Source organism: Lissotriton vulgaris, chromosome 6, assembly GCF_964263255.1.
Source record: "Lissotriton vulgaris chromosome 6, aLisVul1.2, whole genome shotgun sequence".
Classification (NCBI taxonomy): domain Eukaryota; kingdom Metazoa; phylum Chordata; class Amphibia; order Caudata; family Salamandridae; genus Lissotriton; species Lissotriton vulgaris.
Window position 1 is genome coordinate 252021418 of NC_141694.1, and position 17428 is coordinate 252038845.

The 17428-nt window shown below is 48.7% G+C and overlaps 1 protein-coding gene across 2 annotated transcripts in view; it reads left to right on the top strand.

The window, feature by feature from the left end:
• Positions 1 to 17428, top strand: part of PUM2 (pumilio RNA binding family member 2) — a 755055-nt gene that overhangs the window by 58767 nt on the left and 678860 nt on the right. For both annotated transcript variants that reach the window (XM_086926282.1, XM_086926283.1), the window contains exon 3: positions 10828 to 10930. In XM_086926282.1, the coding sequence (XP_086782408.1) occupies positions 10828 to 10930 (103 nt within the window). The remainder of the gene's footprint in view (positions 1 to 10827; positions 10931 to 17428) is intronic.

A 17428-nucleotide genomic window follows, 5' to 3' on the forward strand; every position in this document is an offset into this window, starting at 1 on the left:
CCGCCCAGTACAAGGGCCCCCTCCGGAAGGTCTAGTAGGAATTTGCCTAGGTCCGTGAAGGCCACAGTGTGTAGTGCCGGTGGGATGTATACCGATACTATGTTAAGTGGGTTTCCCTCCCATTGCCCATGTACCGCTGCGAAGCGGCCCTGTGTGTCCATTTTCACTGATTGGAGTATAAACTTGGACGAGCGGTGAATTAGTATCCCGGTGCCCCGGGACCCCTTCGTGAACTCAGAGTGGGCCACCATATTATAGCCCTTCCTGTCTAGGGCCTTTGTGGCCGTGCCTGTGAGGTGTGTTTCTTGTATTAGGACCAGGGCAGGACTTAATCGTTTTATACTTTGCAGAACCAGCCCCCTCTTAATCTTGTCGCCCAGACCCCTCACGTTCCAGGACATGAGGCTCAACGGGGCTGCCCGCCCTACATCAGTGCCCTCCCCCATCGTGTACGTGTATGCGGACTAAGTCATGCGTATGGAGGACCAGGAGATCCGTGTGGTGACTCTGCGTGCAGCATCCTAACACTCTCGTTCTGTGTGCATGTGCCCCTGTGTAGCAATCTTGACCCTGTGTATAAACTAAAAACCATAGCCCCCTCCTACCCCCAACTCCCCCCCTCCCTGCCCCCCTGCTCAACGGACTCACAACTGCCCGCCCCCCCAACTTAGCAGAGTGCTTGAACCCAACCCATAACATAGTACTTGCTCGCTGGGGTGAAGGATGCTCCGAAGTCGGCGGCCCCCTCCTTTGCCGCGGAGGCCCTCAGTCCAGTGTCCAAGGCGGCATTCTCGGGCCGCGGTATTTGCAGTTCAAATGGACAGTATCCGTGGATCACTGTTCTCCGTCGTCGCCCCCCTCTTGAGTTTCTGACAATGGCGAAAGTGTCTCCGCCTCGGCACCGTTCGATTGCAGGCCCTGCCGTGATCCTCCATTACGGTTTTTGGCTTGTCTGTTGGAGCGACGGGGGTGGCCTGTCGTCCGCCAACCCTCCAGCCATTCCTGTGCCACCTCCGGGGTGTCGAAAAACCAAGTCTTATTGTCGGCCACAATCCGAAGTTTTGCTGGGAAAAGCATTGAATAAGGGATCTCTCTGGCTCTCAGTTCTTTTTTGACCTCGAAAAAGGTTCTCCTTCTCCTCGCGACCTCCGCCGTGTAGTCCGGAAAAAATGCTAGCGTGGCGTTTTGAATCTTGACGGGGGGTGAGGTTCTCGCCGCCTGCAAGATGACATCCCGATCCCTAAAATTAAAGAGTCGTGCTATAATTGGCCTGGGGTTGGCACCCGTTTGTCGGCGCCCTCCAGGGACTCTGTGCGCCCTCTCCACTGTGAAAAAATTGGAGAGTCCCTTCGGTCGGAGGTGCTGTTTGATTAGGTTCTCCACATAGAGGTCCATTGACCTCGTGTCTTCCGATTCTGGCACACCTATTATACGGATGTTGTTCCGTCTCGAGCGTCCTTCCTGGTCGTCGAGCTTGTCTCTCAGCTCCCTGTTCTCTTTTGAAAGACGTTCCATATTAACCTGTAGCTCTGACACATCTTCCACCAAGGCTTTTGTTACGATGTCCATCGTGTTCACTTTCTCCGTCAGCTTGTGGAAGTCTGCCCTAATCAGCGTGATTTCGGCTGAGATTGACCCCACCGTGGCCTGTACCTGTGTGAGGGCCCGCATAACATCGTCCAGGGTAGCCTTCTTGCTCCCCGTCGCCTCCACTGTCTTGCTCGCTTGTGACCTGGCATCTGGCGGGGGGGGTGACGGGTTTCTCATACGCGAAGCGGTCAAGGCGGGATTGCGTCGTGTTGGTCTTCGGCCCCTTGCCAGCCATTTTGCTCGTGGAGCCGTGCCCCTCACTCTCCTCCGGGGTAGCCCCTCGTCTCACCAGTTTCCCGGACTTACGCAGCGCGCCGTCCACCCTTTATCGTGATCCTCAGGGCTCCGGTATGGCACCTCAGGCTCACCTCCGGCCTGTACGTGGCGGCGTATGTCCCCCTGTTAGGTATATGCTAGGCCGTTGTGTTGCACTCTGCCCAACCGCGTGGTATCGACGGCCGCGGAGATGCCCCCTCAAGAGCTGTTGCGCCGATAGCGCTCCTGGTAATCTTCAGTCTGTTGCTGCAGTGTTTATCCCTCTCCCAGTCACCTCGGCCCCTGCCCGGGGGTGTTATTCCACGTAGTGTCTCATAAGGGCCCCCTGTGCCCGCTTATAATTGTAATGCGCTCCCACACAGGGGGGGGGGGGGGGGGGGGGGGTTTGTGAGCCGTGTTGCGCTGTACCAGGCGGTGTTCTGCTGTGCCTCGACGGTACCTACGCTTCCTCAGCGCTGCCTGCACCAGTTCAGTGTGTATTCTCTTGTCTTTACTCCCTGTCTCAGCTACAGGGGAGAGTGCGTCACGCTCAGTAGTATATTGGCCCTCGCGTCCTCTCGTGTGTGCAATATGCCCCCACACCGCTAGGGGGTGGGGGGGCCGCCGGAGCCGTGGGTCGCTGTTACGGGTGGCTAGGTGGCGCGTAGCGACGGTACCTGCTTCCCCTCCGCGATGTCAGCACCCGATCTGTTGTGCACGGGGACCCGGCCGGGTCCTCAAGATGGCGGGCACCGTTTCAGGTTCTTCCCCTCAGGGCACGTCCGTGCCTGATTCCTCCGGTCGTTTGATCCGCCTTCCGCCACTCCGCGCGGAGGCCCCCGGGGTTCCGTTCGGCGCTTTCGGTGCCTGGATAGTCCCGCAAGATGTCGGGGAGTCTCTCCCTCCACAGGCGTCGCGGGCGGGTGCTTCCGGCGGCCCTCCGCCCGGAGCGGCTCACTTCCTGCCGGCTCCTTCGTCTAGGTCAGTCTCCGGCTTGGGCTCCCTCCAGGGGCCGACTCGGGGCCAGTGATATCTCGGCTCCCCGGTCACGGATTTTCATTCCGCTTGGCCGTACCTCTGCCGCCCGGTCCTGGACCTCAGTACCTTCCCGCCTGGGACATAAATGTCTCGGATAATTAAACGGATTTCGTTGGAGGCCGCTTCAGCTGCGGAGCTCTCCCTCTAGGCTGCCACCATCGTCGGCTGCTGGCCACGCCCCCCTCAGGCGTTCTGTTTTGACTAAAGAACGCATTGGAAATATCCATGGTCGCGTCCCTTTTTATATTTTTTCCATCCCAGGTTGATCATTAAACTTATGCTATGTGTGTTTTGTACTGCATATGTTCTTGTGTACACATTAACATTTATAAAGTCTCCGACTCTTTTAAAGGAGCTGTCTGGTTTGGAGAGTGGGCAAAACGGACGTGCTCAATCGTGAGAGACAAGACACTGTTATGCTGTGATACTGCAATTGGTTAAATATTGTATTAATACCATCTTTTGCTTTTGCCTTTAAGGGTTGTTGTTGTTCACTCGTAAGGGAATGACATGGCCTAGAGTGTTCGTCCCACTCCACTTGGTTCCTGTATAAGAATGGAGCTTGTCTTACAGCCCATTCACAGGCATACATTTCTCTGATATCCTCGGGTACTGTGGGAGAGAAGACCACCCTGATGAGTTCCTCTCCCCAGGGTGCTTCACTAATAAAGGCTGGATGCTAGTCTTCTTCCACTAGGATGATGTATTCATCAGCTAATTATGTCCAGAAGACTGCTTTAATATGTGGTGTGTCCCCCTTCAATTTGTATGTTTAAATTGTAAACCCTGTCAGGAGGATTTGAATGTTGATCTGGAGTCTCGATCTGTATAAAGTCATCCGTTGGATTTGCATCCAGAAACCTCTGAAGTGTCTGATATACTATTGTGACAAATGCTGCACTGCCTAGGACCACTCTCGCCCAAATCCTGTTTCACAGGAGGACTTAGCTGGATCGGCATGTTTTTCAGAAAGTTCTGCTACTTTCTTCTTTTTTTTACTGGGGTTTTGGAGCCCAATTATTATTATTAAGGAAATTTCTAAAGCGCCTGGTTACGCACACCGGCGTGTCCCCGCGCTATGGTGAGAGACAGTGAGGAGGCCAACAAAGCCACTAATCAAGTGTTGAGCGGAACAGATGGGTTTTAAGAGCTCTACGGAACTTAGCCTCTGAAGGTTCTAGTTGCAGCTTCATCTGGAGCATGTTCCAAATCTTGGCTGCAAAGTGTCTAAATGATCTGCCCCCCATTCGCGCCTTCTTAATTTTAGGAACAGCTACCAAGCCAACACCAGTGGATCTGAGTATCCGCTTTGGTCTGTAAGGTGTGATAAGGCTCAGTAACGGGGTGGGCGCCTTGCCCCCAATAATGTGGTGACATATGCATAGCGCCTTAAAAGCAATCCTCTCCCTGACAGGAAGCCAGTGGAGAGTCTTCAAGGTGGCTTTGGAGGCTGCTCTTCTAGGGAGCCTCAGCACCAGCCGGGCTGCTACATTCTGTAACACCTGAAGGCGGTTCAGACTTTTGACCGTAGTCCCCAGATAAAGAAGGTTAGCATAATCTAGTCGTGAGGTTACAAGGGCGTGCACCAGCGTCCGCCTAGCACCAACAGGAAGCAAATCCAAAGTCTTTCGCAGGTTTTTAAGGACGCCAACACAAGTGAATGAAAGGTCTGAGTCAAACATTACCCCAAGTTTTTTTAGCCTGCTGACAAGGCGCAGGAGTAATGCCTAGGAATGCTGGCCACCATGCCGAGGACCACACAGACTGGCCACGCCCCACCACGAGCACCTCAGTTTTGGCACCGTTCAACTTCAGGCAGTTGTTAGACATCCAGGAGGCAAGCTCCGGCATGCTGGCACTGAAGTTAGATGCCGCAACCTCGGGCGCCCGTGACAGCGAGATGACCAGTTAAATGTTATCGGCATATGACACAATTTGCATGCCATGGCTCACCACGATATTTGCTACAGGGGACACATATAGGTTAAACAGGGTTGGACTCAAGGCAGAGCCCTGCGGCACTCCTTGATCCAAGTTGATCATACAGGAGTAATACTCCCCCTGTCTAACCTGAAAGCCCCTATTGGACAGAAAAGATTGGATCCACTTCAGCGCAGTCCCCAGACTCCATCCTTGTTCAGACACTGTAGCAAGGTGAAATGTGCTATAGTGTCGAACGCAGCACTCAAGTCGAGTAAGATGAGGGCCATCGTCTGCCCTTCATCTACCCCTTGCCTGATGGTTTCAGTGGCCATAAGCAGCGCTGACTCAGTGGAGTGACGAGAACGAAAGCCAAACAAAGTTGGATGAAGCAGGCTGGCCTTCTCCACATGAGCCATCAGCTGAAGATTAGCCACCTTCTCTGCCACTTTGGCCAGGTAGGGTAGGAGAGAAATAGGGCGGAGGTTTTCCAATCTTTCCCAACTAACATTTAACTTTTTTTGAAGCGGAAGTACTACTGCTTGCTTCCTTCTATCAGGTACGGTATGAGTACTGAACAATAGATCCAGGACATCCCTAATATAGGGCTCCAGGATCTCAATACTCCCTGCGAGCAGCTTGGGCGAAGCCGGGTCCCGGGGGGATCCTGACTTGATGGAGCGGCATATTTGCAGCAGGCTTTCTGGGGGTATTTACAACAAGGGGTGGTGAGGGACAGAGTCTCTGAATTAAACAGAATACTCTCACCCAGTCAAGAGATCAGGGCTAGATCCAACACCGTTTTTTAGCTCACTGCACCATCCCAGTTTCAGAACCTGGCTGTATGCAAATTAGTCTGTTCCTGTCCCAGTGCATGATGGGAACAGGGCAAACCAAACTACAAAAGCCAATTCTTACACTGGGAAGGAAACAAGCTACCGGGGACCGGTTTCTGGCATTTCAGCCTCTTCGGCCCGGCTTGCTTGAATCCTGATGGTGCAATGAGCAAGGGACTCACATCTGAGCATACACTTCCACGCTTAGGGTGGAGAAAAATATTTACAACAAGGGGTGGTGAGGGACAGAGTCTCTGAATTAAACAGAATACTCTCACCCAGTCAAGAGATCAGGGCTAGATCCAACACCGTTTTTTAGCTCACTGCACCATCCCAGTTTCAGAACCTGGCTGTATGCAAATTAGTCTGTTCCTGTCCCAGTGCATGATGGGAACAGGGCAAACCAAACTACAAAAGCCAATTCTTACACTGGGAAGGAAACAAGCTACCGGGGACCGGTTTCTGGCATTTCAGCCTCTTCGGCCCGGCTTGCTTGAATCCTGATGGTGCAATGAGCAAGGGACTCACATCTGAGCATACCCTTCCACGCTTAGGGTGGACAAAAATATTTACAACAAGGGGTGGTGAGGGACAGAGTCTCTGAATTAAACAGAATACTCTCACTCAGTCAAGAGATCAGGGCTAGATCCAACACCGTTTTTTAGCTCACTGCACCATCCCAGTTTCAGAACCTGGCTGTATGCAAATTAGTCTGTTCCTGTCCCAGTGCATGATGGGAACAGGGCAAACCAAACTACAAAAGCCAATTCTTACACTGGGAAGGAAACAAGCTACCGGGGACCGGTTTCTGGCATTTCAGCCTCTTCGGCCCGGCTTGCTTGAATCCTGATGGTGCAATGAGCAAGGGACCCCGGTAGCTTGTCTCCTTTCTGGTGAAGAATTGGCTTGGTAGTTTAGTCTGCCCTGTTCCCATGATGCACTGGGCCAGGGACAGACTGATTTGCATATAGCCAGGTTCTGAGCTGGGATGGGGCAGTGAGATAAATAACGGTGATGGATCAAGCCCTGATCTTTGGACTGGGTAAGAGTGGTCTGTTTAACTCAGACACTCTGTTCATCACCACCCCCTTTTTGTAAATCGTTTTTGGCCACTATAGGTGTGGCAGGGTATACTCAGACATGAGTCCCTTTCTCACTGCTCCATCAGGATTCAAGCAAGCCGGGCCGAAGAAGGCTGGAATGCCAGAAACCGGTCCCCGGTAGCTTGTCTCCTTTCTGGTGAAGAATTGGCTTGGTAGTTTAGTCTGCCCTGTTCCCATGATGCACTGGGCCAGGGACAGACTGATTTGCATATAGCCAGGTTCTGAGCTGGGATGGGGCAGTGAGATAAATAACGGTGATGGATCAAGCCCTGATCTTTGGACTGGGTAAGAGTGGTCTGTTTAACTCAGACACTCTGTTCATCACCACCCCCTTTTTGTAAATCGTTTTTGGCCACTATAGGTGTGGCAGGGTATACTCAGACATGAGTCCCTTTCTCACTGCTCCATCAGGATTCAAGCAAGCCGGGCCGAAGAAGGCTGGAATGCCAGAAACCGGTCCCCGGTAGCTTGTCTCCTTTCTGGTGAAGAATTGGCTTGGTAGTTTAGTCTGCCCTGTTCCCATGATGCACTGGGCCAGGGACAGACTGATTTTCATATAGCCAGGTTCTGAGCTGGGATGGGGCAGTGAGATAAATAACGGTGATGGATCAAGCCCTGATCTTTGGACTGGGTAAGAGTGGTCTGTTTAACTCAGACACTCTGTTCATCACCACCCCCTTTTTGTAAATGGCTTTCTGGGGGTGGCGCGAGAAAGTTCTCCAGCCTGTCTTCACCCACAACATCCTGTTCTATCTCTCTGAAATCAGAGCCCCTTCTGTCTCCTCCCGAAAAAGCGGAGTATATAGCAGCCACCTTTTCAGAGAAGAAAGCAGCGATACGATTACAAGATTCCTCTGAGACACTAGACGATCCATGGAAAGAAATTTCTTTATAGATTTTAAATAGCTCCTTAATAGAATTTCTCTTTACGCTGACATCAGTCTTGTATCCTCCATTCTCTTTTTCTCTTGTAGTCCTCTTTTCTCTTGTACCTGGATTAGCTCCCCCTTTCTGTTCTTTTACCTTCAGTGTCCCAAAAAGAACGTGAAGAGCGGCTGTCCGAATACTGATCAGGTTTTTTAACTACGGTTTCTTAAGTTATAACAACCCCAGCCAACAACCCCAGCCGAATTCCAGAGAAGCGGGTGATCCCGCCTGTCTTTTATCTTTTCTTCCGTTCAATTGCAGATTTCTACTTCATGAACCCTCAGTGTCATTTATAGGTTTTAAGTGTGGCTTAAGGGGTCGAGCATTCAAGGTATATCTACCTACATATGTATAAACTTCAGGGATTCGTTTTTTGGTAGTTTCTGTTCACTATCTTAAACTGGAACTGCTTCTAGTCTTTGATGTATAGCCAGAACTGAAGCCTTGACCTGTATATTGCTTAAAATTATAGAGGAGACTGTAGAGAAGTTCCCCATTTATTTAATTCCTAAATCTAGAGCTGGTGTAGCTTTGTGCTCATTTTGTACTTGTCTAAGTACTTCATGGAGGACTGCCAATGAAGGTGTACCATGCATACTAGTGTAAATGCATGTAAAGATTCTTTCCACGAGAGGAGACACATAGTCGATATTCTATGTTTATCTTGGTGGTAATGTATGGAAACACTATCTATCGCCCTCATTCTAGCTATCTATCGCCCTCACTCTAGCTCTCTATCGCCCTCACTCTAGCTCTCTATCGCCCTCACTCTAGCTCTCTATCGCCCTCACTCTAGCTCTCTATCGCCCTCACTCTAGCTCTCTATCGCCCTCACTCTAGCTCTCTATCGCCCTCACTCTAGCTCTCTGTCGCCCTCACTCTAGCTCTCTGTCGCCCTCACTCTAGCTCTGTCGCCCTCACTCTAGCTCTGTGTCGCCCTCACTCTAGCTCTGTGTCGCCCTCACTCTAGCTCTGTGTCGCCCTCACTCTAGCTCTGTGTCGCCCTCACTCTAGCTCTGTGTCGCCCTCACTCTAGCTCTGTGTCGCCCTCACTCTAGCTCTGTGTCGCCCTCACTCTAGCTCTGTGTCGCCCTCACTCTAGCTCTGTGTCGCCCTCACTCTAGCTCTGTGTCGCCCTCACTCTAGCTCTGTGTCGCCCTCACTCTAGCTCTGTGTCGCCCTCACTCTAGCTCTGTGTCGCCCTCACTCTAGCTCTGTGTCGCCCTCACTCTAGCTATCTGTCGCCCTCACTCTAGCTATCTGTCGCCCTCACTCTAGCTATCTGTCGCCCTCACTCTAGCTATCTGTCGCCCTCACTCTAGCTATCTGTCGCCCTCACTCTAGCTATCTGTCGCCCTCACTCTAGCTATCTGTCGCCCTCACTCTAGCTATCTGTCGCCCTCACTCTAGCTATCTGTCGCCCTCACTCTAGCTATCTGTCGCCCTCACTCTAGCTATCTGTCGCCCTCACTCTAGCTATCTGTCGCCCTCACTCTAGCTATCTGTCGCCCTCACTCTAGCTATCTGTCGCCCTCACTCTAGCTATCTGTCGCCCTCACTCTAGCTATCTGTCGCCCTCACTCTAGCTATCTGTCGCCCTCACTCTAGCTATCTGTCGCCCTCACTCTAGCTATCTGTCGCCCTCCCTCTAGCTATCTGTCGCCCTCCCTCTGTCGCCCTCCCCCTGTCGCCCTCCCCCTGTCGCCCTCCCCCTGTCGCCCTCCCCCTGTCGCCCTCCCCCTGTCGCCCTCCCCCTGTCGCCTCACACCATCACTCAGGGGTACCACACCATCACTCAGGGGTACCACACCATCACTCAGGGGTACCACACCATCACTCAGGGGTACCACACCATCACTCAGGGGTACCACACCATCACTCAGGGGTACCACACCATCACTCAGGGGTACCACACCATCCCTCAGGGGTACCACACCATCACTGAACGCCACAGCATCATTCAGCGCCACCACTGCATCAAACTGTTCAACCATTCAACAACAACTGGTTCAAATATGTTCTCTCAATGTTTCAAGCTTTATTACAAATGTCACAAAAAGATGTTAATATTTCACTTCTGTTCTCAGATCTTCGTCACAATAAAATACAATTAACATAATCTTCACAAAAGTTATTTACAAAAGTTTAAGCTATTGCCATTATCAATTACAATAACTTTTATTTAATTATTAATTAAAAAAAGAAAAAACATTATTTGTTATATCAATACATCTAAGTCACATAAATACCACATATACTGCATTACAAATGCTATAGGTGTCACATTTGCGAAAGTTAAAACTACTGTCATTGTAAATGACAAAGCTATTAATTTTGCTATTTTCAAAACCAACACATGCATAACAAATGTCATTTTCAATACCAATAGCTCAAACTTTCCTAATGCGAGACCTATTGCATTGCAAATGCATGTTTATATTTGAGTGCATGTTTGAATTAAGCAGTGCTTTACTGGGCAATGAGCATTCCAGTCATATATTGTTGCTATACTGTAAGAAGCAATTATTCAGTTGTACGCCGAATCAGTAATTCAAATGTCTGATTAAACTGTGAGTGGGCGCTAATGAAAGTGTACTGTAAAGGGGGGATTGAATGCTTTAATTACTTTAAAGGAACTCTAGAGCAGCTGGGCAGCAAAGCTTAAATTTATATATGAAGATGCACAGTACAACTTGTAACCTTAATTACATGTATAGATAATACCAAGTGATCTGATGAGTATCCTCTATGAAGTCACGTGATTGTCCTTTTCTTGCAGTAAGTGTTGTAATGATTCTACCTTTTCCTCAAAAAGAAATCTGTCCTTTCTGCATGAGATGGCAGAGATTCTAATATTCTTTAAGACTCCATTGTATTTTAATACAGATGTAGTGGAGAGGCTATAAAAAAGAAAGTGCTGGGAAAGTAATCTATGATCCTTTCCTTGGTACACAGTTTGTGCATCTGTAGACGATAGGACTAGTGTACCATTTATATATAATTATTTTGAAGTTGCCCAGCTGTTGCTGTATCTAATTCACCAACACTCTCTGTTCATAATGCTGTAACCTTTGTATTTGGCAGCTCCATTTGTTTATAAGATTTAGAAAATTAAAAATGTTAGCCTGAATTTTATGTGGTGCATTTTTTCTTAAAAGCTTTTACCTGCCAAAAAGTTCTGGGAACCCGAAGATACAAAAGATGGGCAGAAAGGGATATATCTTGGAGAAGAATGGCGGGAGAACGCCTGGGGAGCATCCCGTAAGTTGCCTTTTAAATAGTACATTACATTTCAGGAAAATCTATATACCTATGTCAAGTAAAGGAATATGAACCTGCGTCTGTTGACTCCGAGGGCATACATGGGAGTACTGTGAAACCTAAGAAAGTGTGGTTCCAATTCATTCAGTAATTAAAAATTGGCAGTGTTGCCGTTTCCTACTAGTTAACAGCTTCAGTGTAAAGTGGTATATGTATTAGTTTGTTTGAAGCTTAACATATTCCAAAGTCATTCATCTAAATACTGCCCCAGTGCTTTCCTACATTCCATAATTAAAAAATTATCTTACCTTTGCTTCTCTATTTACTCAGCAGTGTATTACAAAACAGTTTTGCAAGTCATATTTACACTATGACCTACTAATGTACAGTTGTGGTTTTAGGTCACAAGGAAGGTAGATGTGATAAAAAGTCATTCTCTAAATGATAGTAACTACTTTCATTTTGATTGATATATATATATATATATATCAATCACTTAATCTTGCCCGTTGAGGTGGTGGTGGTAGCCCATCAGATCCCAATTTGAGATCTGGTGGAATCCCTAAATCCTCTGTGTGTATATGTGTGTGTGTATATATATATATATATATATATATATATATATATATATATATATATATATATATATATACACACACACACAAAATTGTGGCTGAACCCTTGCCTCGATCTCGGCGGGCTCACGGCAGGGGTAGCCACCCCCTTCAAATCAACACGCTTCACCCGCGTCCTCTTACTCCCGGTTTAGGAAAGAACGACACTGGAGCCGTGGCCTCAATTAATGGTGCAGTTTAATGCTGATACACCGTCCGACGCGTTTCGGAGTAAGCCTACTCCTTCATCACGGGCATGAAGGAGTAGGCTTACTCCGAAACGCGTCGGACGGTGTATCAGCATTAAACTGCACCATTAATTGAGGCCACGGCTCCAGTGTCGTTCTTTCCTAAACCGGGAGTAAGAGGACGCGGGTGAAGCGTGTTGATATATATATATATATATATATATATATATATATACATATATATTTCCACACGATCCTCTTTTTTAAGAAAAACACTGATGCTGTGGCCTCGATATAAAGACGTTTCGGAGTTTAAGCCACTCCTTGTTCACGGGCAAGATTGTGATTATATATATATATATATATATATATATATATATATATAATCACTTAATCTTGCCCGTGAACAAGGAGTGGCTTAAACTCCGAAACGTGTAGGGATTTTGTGTGTTGCAAATAAACACGTCTTTATATCGAGGCCACAGCATCAGTGTTTTTCTTAAAAAAGAGGATCGTGTGGAAATGTATATGTATATATATATATATATATATATATATATATATATATATATATATATATATATATATATATAACATACACACAAAGTTTTTTTTAATCACTAATTGCTAAAAAAAAAACTGAATAGATTTGCACCAAAACCCAAGAAACATTTGCTATCTATTTAACTCTAATCTTGGGTTACGAAGCAGCGTGCTTCTGATAGAGACTTCTAGCTGCAGATTTCTAATTATCCCCAGGTGTCAGACTGAATCCGAAAACAAATTGTGTCAGTACCACTGCGTGCTGGTAGGCGGCATAATTCATCCCTGTGTGGCATCAACTGCGTCCTCTGCACTGGGAGTCACATGAACGCCTATATAGGTCGACACTCCATCTCTATTCTTTCTGCGCCAGTCAGCGCAGATCCAGAGTGAGCTACTTCAGGCCATTTTTGACTGGCTTTTTCTTTATTTTTTGGTCTAAGTTTTTTTTAGATCTTTTCTCCTGGTGTGGCAGGTTTGTCAGTTAGGAAATCCTGCTTCAAGCTCTGCAACACCTGTCAGTGACAGATGTCCGTGGGATGTCAGTGGGAGACCTGCTTCTGGTTTCAACCTGGTGCCTCGAGTGCTATCACGGTGTGAAGACTTATGTGGACTGTGCGTCATGAATCCCAGGGCCTTGAGGGAGCGGTCCTTCAAGCACCTTGCCGCACAACATGCGATGCCACAATAATCTCAATCTCAGTCGAGAGGAAGGTCCCAGGATCAGTCGAGGAGCTCTAGAGCCTCGTCACACTCGAAGTTGTCTGCCAGGAAGTCCCACAAAAAGAAGAGCAGCAGTCTAGGTGTTCGCCGACTTTGGCCGTCCATCGAAGCATCTGACTAAACGAGGGAGGGTAGTCATGGTAGAGCCTGCGTCTGGGCCTGCTCCTCGCCTTCCAGAGTTTAAGATCAGGAACGACCGGGCCCAGAGATATATATAGATATGTATGTGTGTTTCTGTGTATTTAGATATATATTTGTGTGTGTGTTCGGTAGAAATACACAAGTATTGCTATATACATAGCAGAGGTTAGGCTTTTTTAAATACAAATTGTTTTGATGTCTTGTTCAAACTATTGATGTACATGGTTGTGTTGTGAGTATTGTAATCATTGAGGGAAGAGCCAGCTCTTCACTAGTCATCTTAATAAGAGATGGTTCTCTGTGGATCTTGTATTTGGGAGTAGGAAATTCCATAGGTGAGGCTGCCTGGACAAGGAAAGATGTCCCAACCATGTTCTTTTTTTGGCGAAGGTGGGATTTTGAGATGGAGCTGCTGGTCTAGAGTGTAGATTTCTTTGTTGGATTTAATGTGTGATTTTCTTCTTGATGCCTGATGAAAAGCGTCCTTTGCCATGTATTGGCTTGTGGGTCATACAAAGTAGCTTGAAGAAGGATCTTCCAGCAACTGGCAACCAGTGGAGTACTCCTAAGGCAAGGGAGATATGGGCTTGTGGCGTTACATGTAATAACATATTGAACCGAGTTCTAAGTTCTTGTAATCTTCTCTCGCCTGATAATGTTGAGCCGTGATAAACACCATTAGTGTAATCTAGTTTTGATAGGGCAGGATTGTTGCTTGGAGCTTGTGAGGGGATCTTAGGTGAGGGAAAGTGGGTTGCAACATTTTCTTGATAAGAACGCCAGTTCTGTAAAGTTTATCTGCTTGGTTGTTTGTGGATAGCTTATAGTCCATGGCAATTCTAAAGTTTCTTACCTTCTATTTTTAGCACTGGTCCTGGATGGTGGCCAGGCACAGAGAGGGTCATAACGTTTCTGTAGTAGGGGATCTCTGTGTATAGTCATAATCTAGTGAATAGTCCTGCCCATGTGCGTGGACCCCGGAGCAATCTAAATAGTCTCTTAAATTGTCTTCTTCTACAGTCCTGCATCAACACTTAAGAAAAAATCAAAGACAAAAAATGCAGCCTAAAACTACAAGGCTACACTGGCCATCACTTCATATTGAAGTGAAAAAGATAATAGTATTACCTTTTATACACTTTGTAAAGTTTCACACCTAGAGAACCTCCACTTCACAAAAATCCTTTGTCATGATAGAGAGGAAGGGTTGGACAGACAAGCCCCATAGGCTGCCATTTTGTGTCTGGAACAGGAACTTTAAGGAACTCTCCAGAGACCCTCGGTATCCCAGGATGCACAGCCAAAGGCCTTTTATTTTAAGTTCTTTTTTCCGGCTCCTGCTAGCAGGACCCTGGAGCATTGAGCTCTACCTTTTTGGGTATATCTTCAATTTCTGGAACTTTTCCAGTGTTTTGAGTGTTTCACTCAACGTCTGGGGTCTTCCTCTTCCAGTTGCTGTGTTTTTTTACCAGTTTTGCCATCTCTATATTGTCGAAATGCCAGCTTTATTCAACAAGTGCCCTGAGTGTGGTAGGAAGAAGGCTAAATCTGACCCCCACAGAGTGTGTACACTCTGTCTCCCTTCTAGCCATGTCCCTGATTCCTGTGATATTTGTCACTCTTTCTCCAGGAGGACCCTGCGTGACAGGGAGAAGATTTGTCTCCAAGGCCTGGAGCAGAGGAGACATCAAGAAACAGGTGGGACTTCTGGGCATTGAGCGACTCTATCTTCAGCCTCTGCCCGTGCATCGGCCTCTTGGGGCTCCCCAGTCAAGAAAAGGCCCAGAAAAGGCACTGGCCCCCAGGGCTCTGGTTAGAAGTGACGTTCTTCGGCGTCCAGGGGTAGGACGTCGAGACCTCTGACGAGGTAGACGTCGAGGAGTTCACCGGCATCGACACACCACCGACGTCGTGATGAATCCCGAAGAGGCAGGCGCTCGCGATCGAGGCGACAACACCGTTCGCCATCAACAACGACGCGTATATCGACATCGATGAGAGAAAGATCGCCGTTGAGGCGAAGACACTCGACGTTGGGGAGTTCCTTGACGTCGGGAAGGTCGACGTCGAGAAGAGAGACGTCAAATAGATCGACGTCTAGGAGAGAAAAATCGACGTCGAGAGGAGAAAAGTCAATGTCTAAAAGGAAGTCAAGGCCCAGAAAGGTGTCTAGTGCTTCTGTGGTTAGCGTCTCATCGTCATCAGGGACTCACCGGTCGAGGCGACGCTCGCGCTCACAGAAGTCGGCCTCCAGAGTGTCCTCCCCGAGGCCTGCTCAAAAGAAGAGACTAGTCCTTAGGTCACCAGAATCTGGTTACTCCCGGACCTACTCGCCCTCAAAGCCCAGGACGCCAACTCCTCCTCTTCCGCAGCTTCCTCCTCCTCCTCCTCCTCCTCTTCTTCATCCTCCTCCGCTGCCTCCTCCTCCTCCTCCTCCTCCTCCTCCTCCTCTTCCACCACTGCCTCTGCCTCCACTACCGAGCCCTGCGGTTCCGACACTACGTGTTCCGCATCCGCAGCCCCCGGGGCCTGTGGTTCCGGCAAGGCCCAGAACGCCAAGGTCAAGATCCAGAGGGAGGCATCGCTGTTGCAGTGGGCGTCAATCCTCAACAAGGTCACGCCATCGTCGGCGGAGGGACAGTTCACAGTCCAGGTATATGGACTCATCCAGTGACAGGAGATATTCTCCCACTTTGTCGGACTCTTCCCCCAATGAGTGTCCCCAGTGGATGACATTGTGAGTTTCCAAGATGTGCTGCTGAGTGGGGCAGCGAAGTTGGGGATTACATGGACTGTGCCCACCTCTACCACTTCCATGATCTTTGAAACGTTGCAGCGCAGACACCTTTCTTGCCCTTTTCTGCCTTTGGTGCCAGGACTGGAAGGAACCGGCCATGGAGCTGTTTTTGAGGCCTGCCTCGGTGAAGTCGGCGCCATCAAGACTTCAAAAGAAGTACAGGCCCCCGGATTCTGATCCAGCATTCTTGAGAGCAGATCCTGCACCGGATTCTGTCATTGTGACAGCGGCCAAGAAACAGCATTCTACTTCCCCGTCGTCTATGGTTCCTCCGGATAAGGAGATCAGGCACATGGATTTGGCAGGAAGGAAAGTCTGTAGTATGGCTGCCACTTCGATGAAGGCAGCTAGTGCATCTGCACTTTTGGGCAGATATGATCGCTTGTTGTGGGAGTCCCTGCAACAGTTCATTGAGCTCCTCCCAAGAGACAGGAGGGAAGACTTCTAGGAGATTCCGAATGAGGGCATGATGGTCTCATATCAGGTCATCAGTTCGGCGGTGGATGCCTCTCTCCTGGCCGCGTATGAGTACTGCCATGGCATTAACTTGAGGCAATATTCCTGGTTGCGCCTTACCTCGCTTAAGCCTGAGGCACAACAGCGGATTGCTAATTTGCCCTTTTCAGGATCCACCCTCTTTGGGGCTCATGTGGACGAGGAGATGGCACGCATGAAGGCAGAAGTGGAAACGCAGTAGGTTTGGAGAAACCAAAGGATCAGCGGAAGATGTACTGTCCCTTCAGAGACGTTACTCTTCCCTGAGGTATAAACAGGGGCAAGGTCGCCAAGCTGCCCAACAGCAGCAACAACCGCAATACCAGCGACAACCCAGAAACGTCAGAGGGGCAGAGGTGGACAGCAGTCCTCCTCTGCGAATAAGGGCCCGGCCGGGTCTAAGCCCTGAGGAGTTACTTCTCCCTCATCGGTTACCCGCTCCGGTGGGGGGAAGCATACAGAATTGCTTGGCAGAGTGGAGAAAAATTACTCTGGACAAGTGGGTGCTGAATATTGTTTGCATTGGATACAGTCTTCGGTTTGTCAGCCCTCCTCCAGCTATTCCACTGGTTCCTTCGTACTACCAGCTGCGAGAACTCCAAGCGGAGGCCGATACCCTGTTAAGAAAAAGGGTGATATAAGACGTCCCTCTGTCTCAAAGAGGAAAGGGTCTATACTCTCGGTTCTTTCTGGTACGCGAAAAGGACAAGAACGAGTTCAGACTCATTCTGGATTTGCGACAAGCAAACAAATGGATTTGCAGGGAGAAATTTTGCATGGTGTCCTTGCACCAGATTTATCCTCTGCTGCAGCGAGGAGACTACCTTTGCGCAGAAGATCTACAGGATGCGTACTTCCATGTGCCCATTGCACGGAAACAACGGAAGTTCCTGCGATTCCTAGTCGGCACCAATCACTATCAGTACACCGTACTACCGTTTGGACTGAAATCTGCACCCTGGACTTTCTCAAAATGCATGGCTGTGGTGGCAGTGCA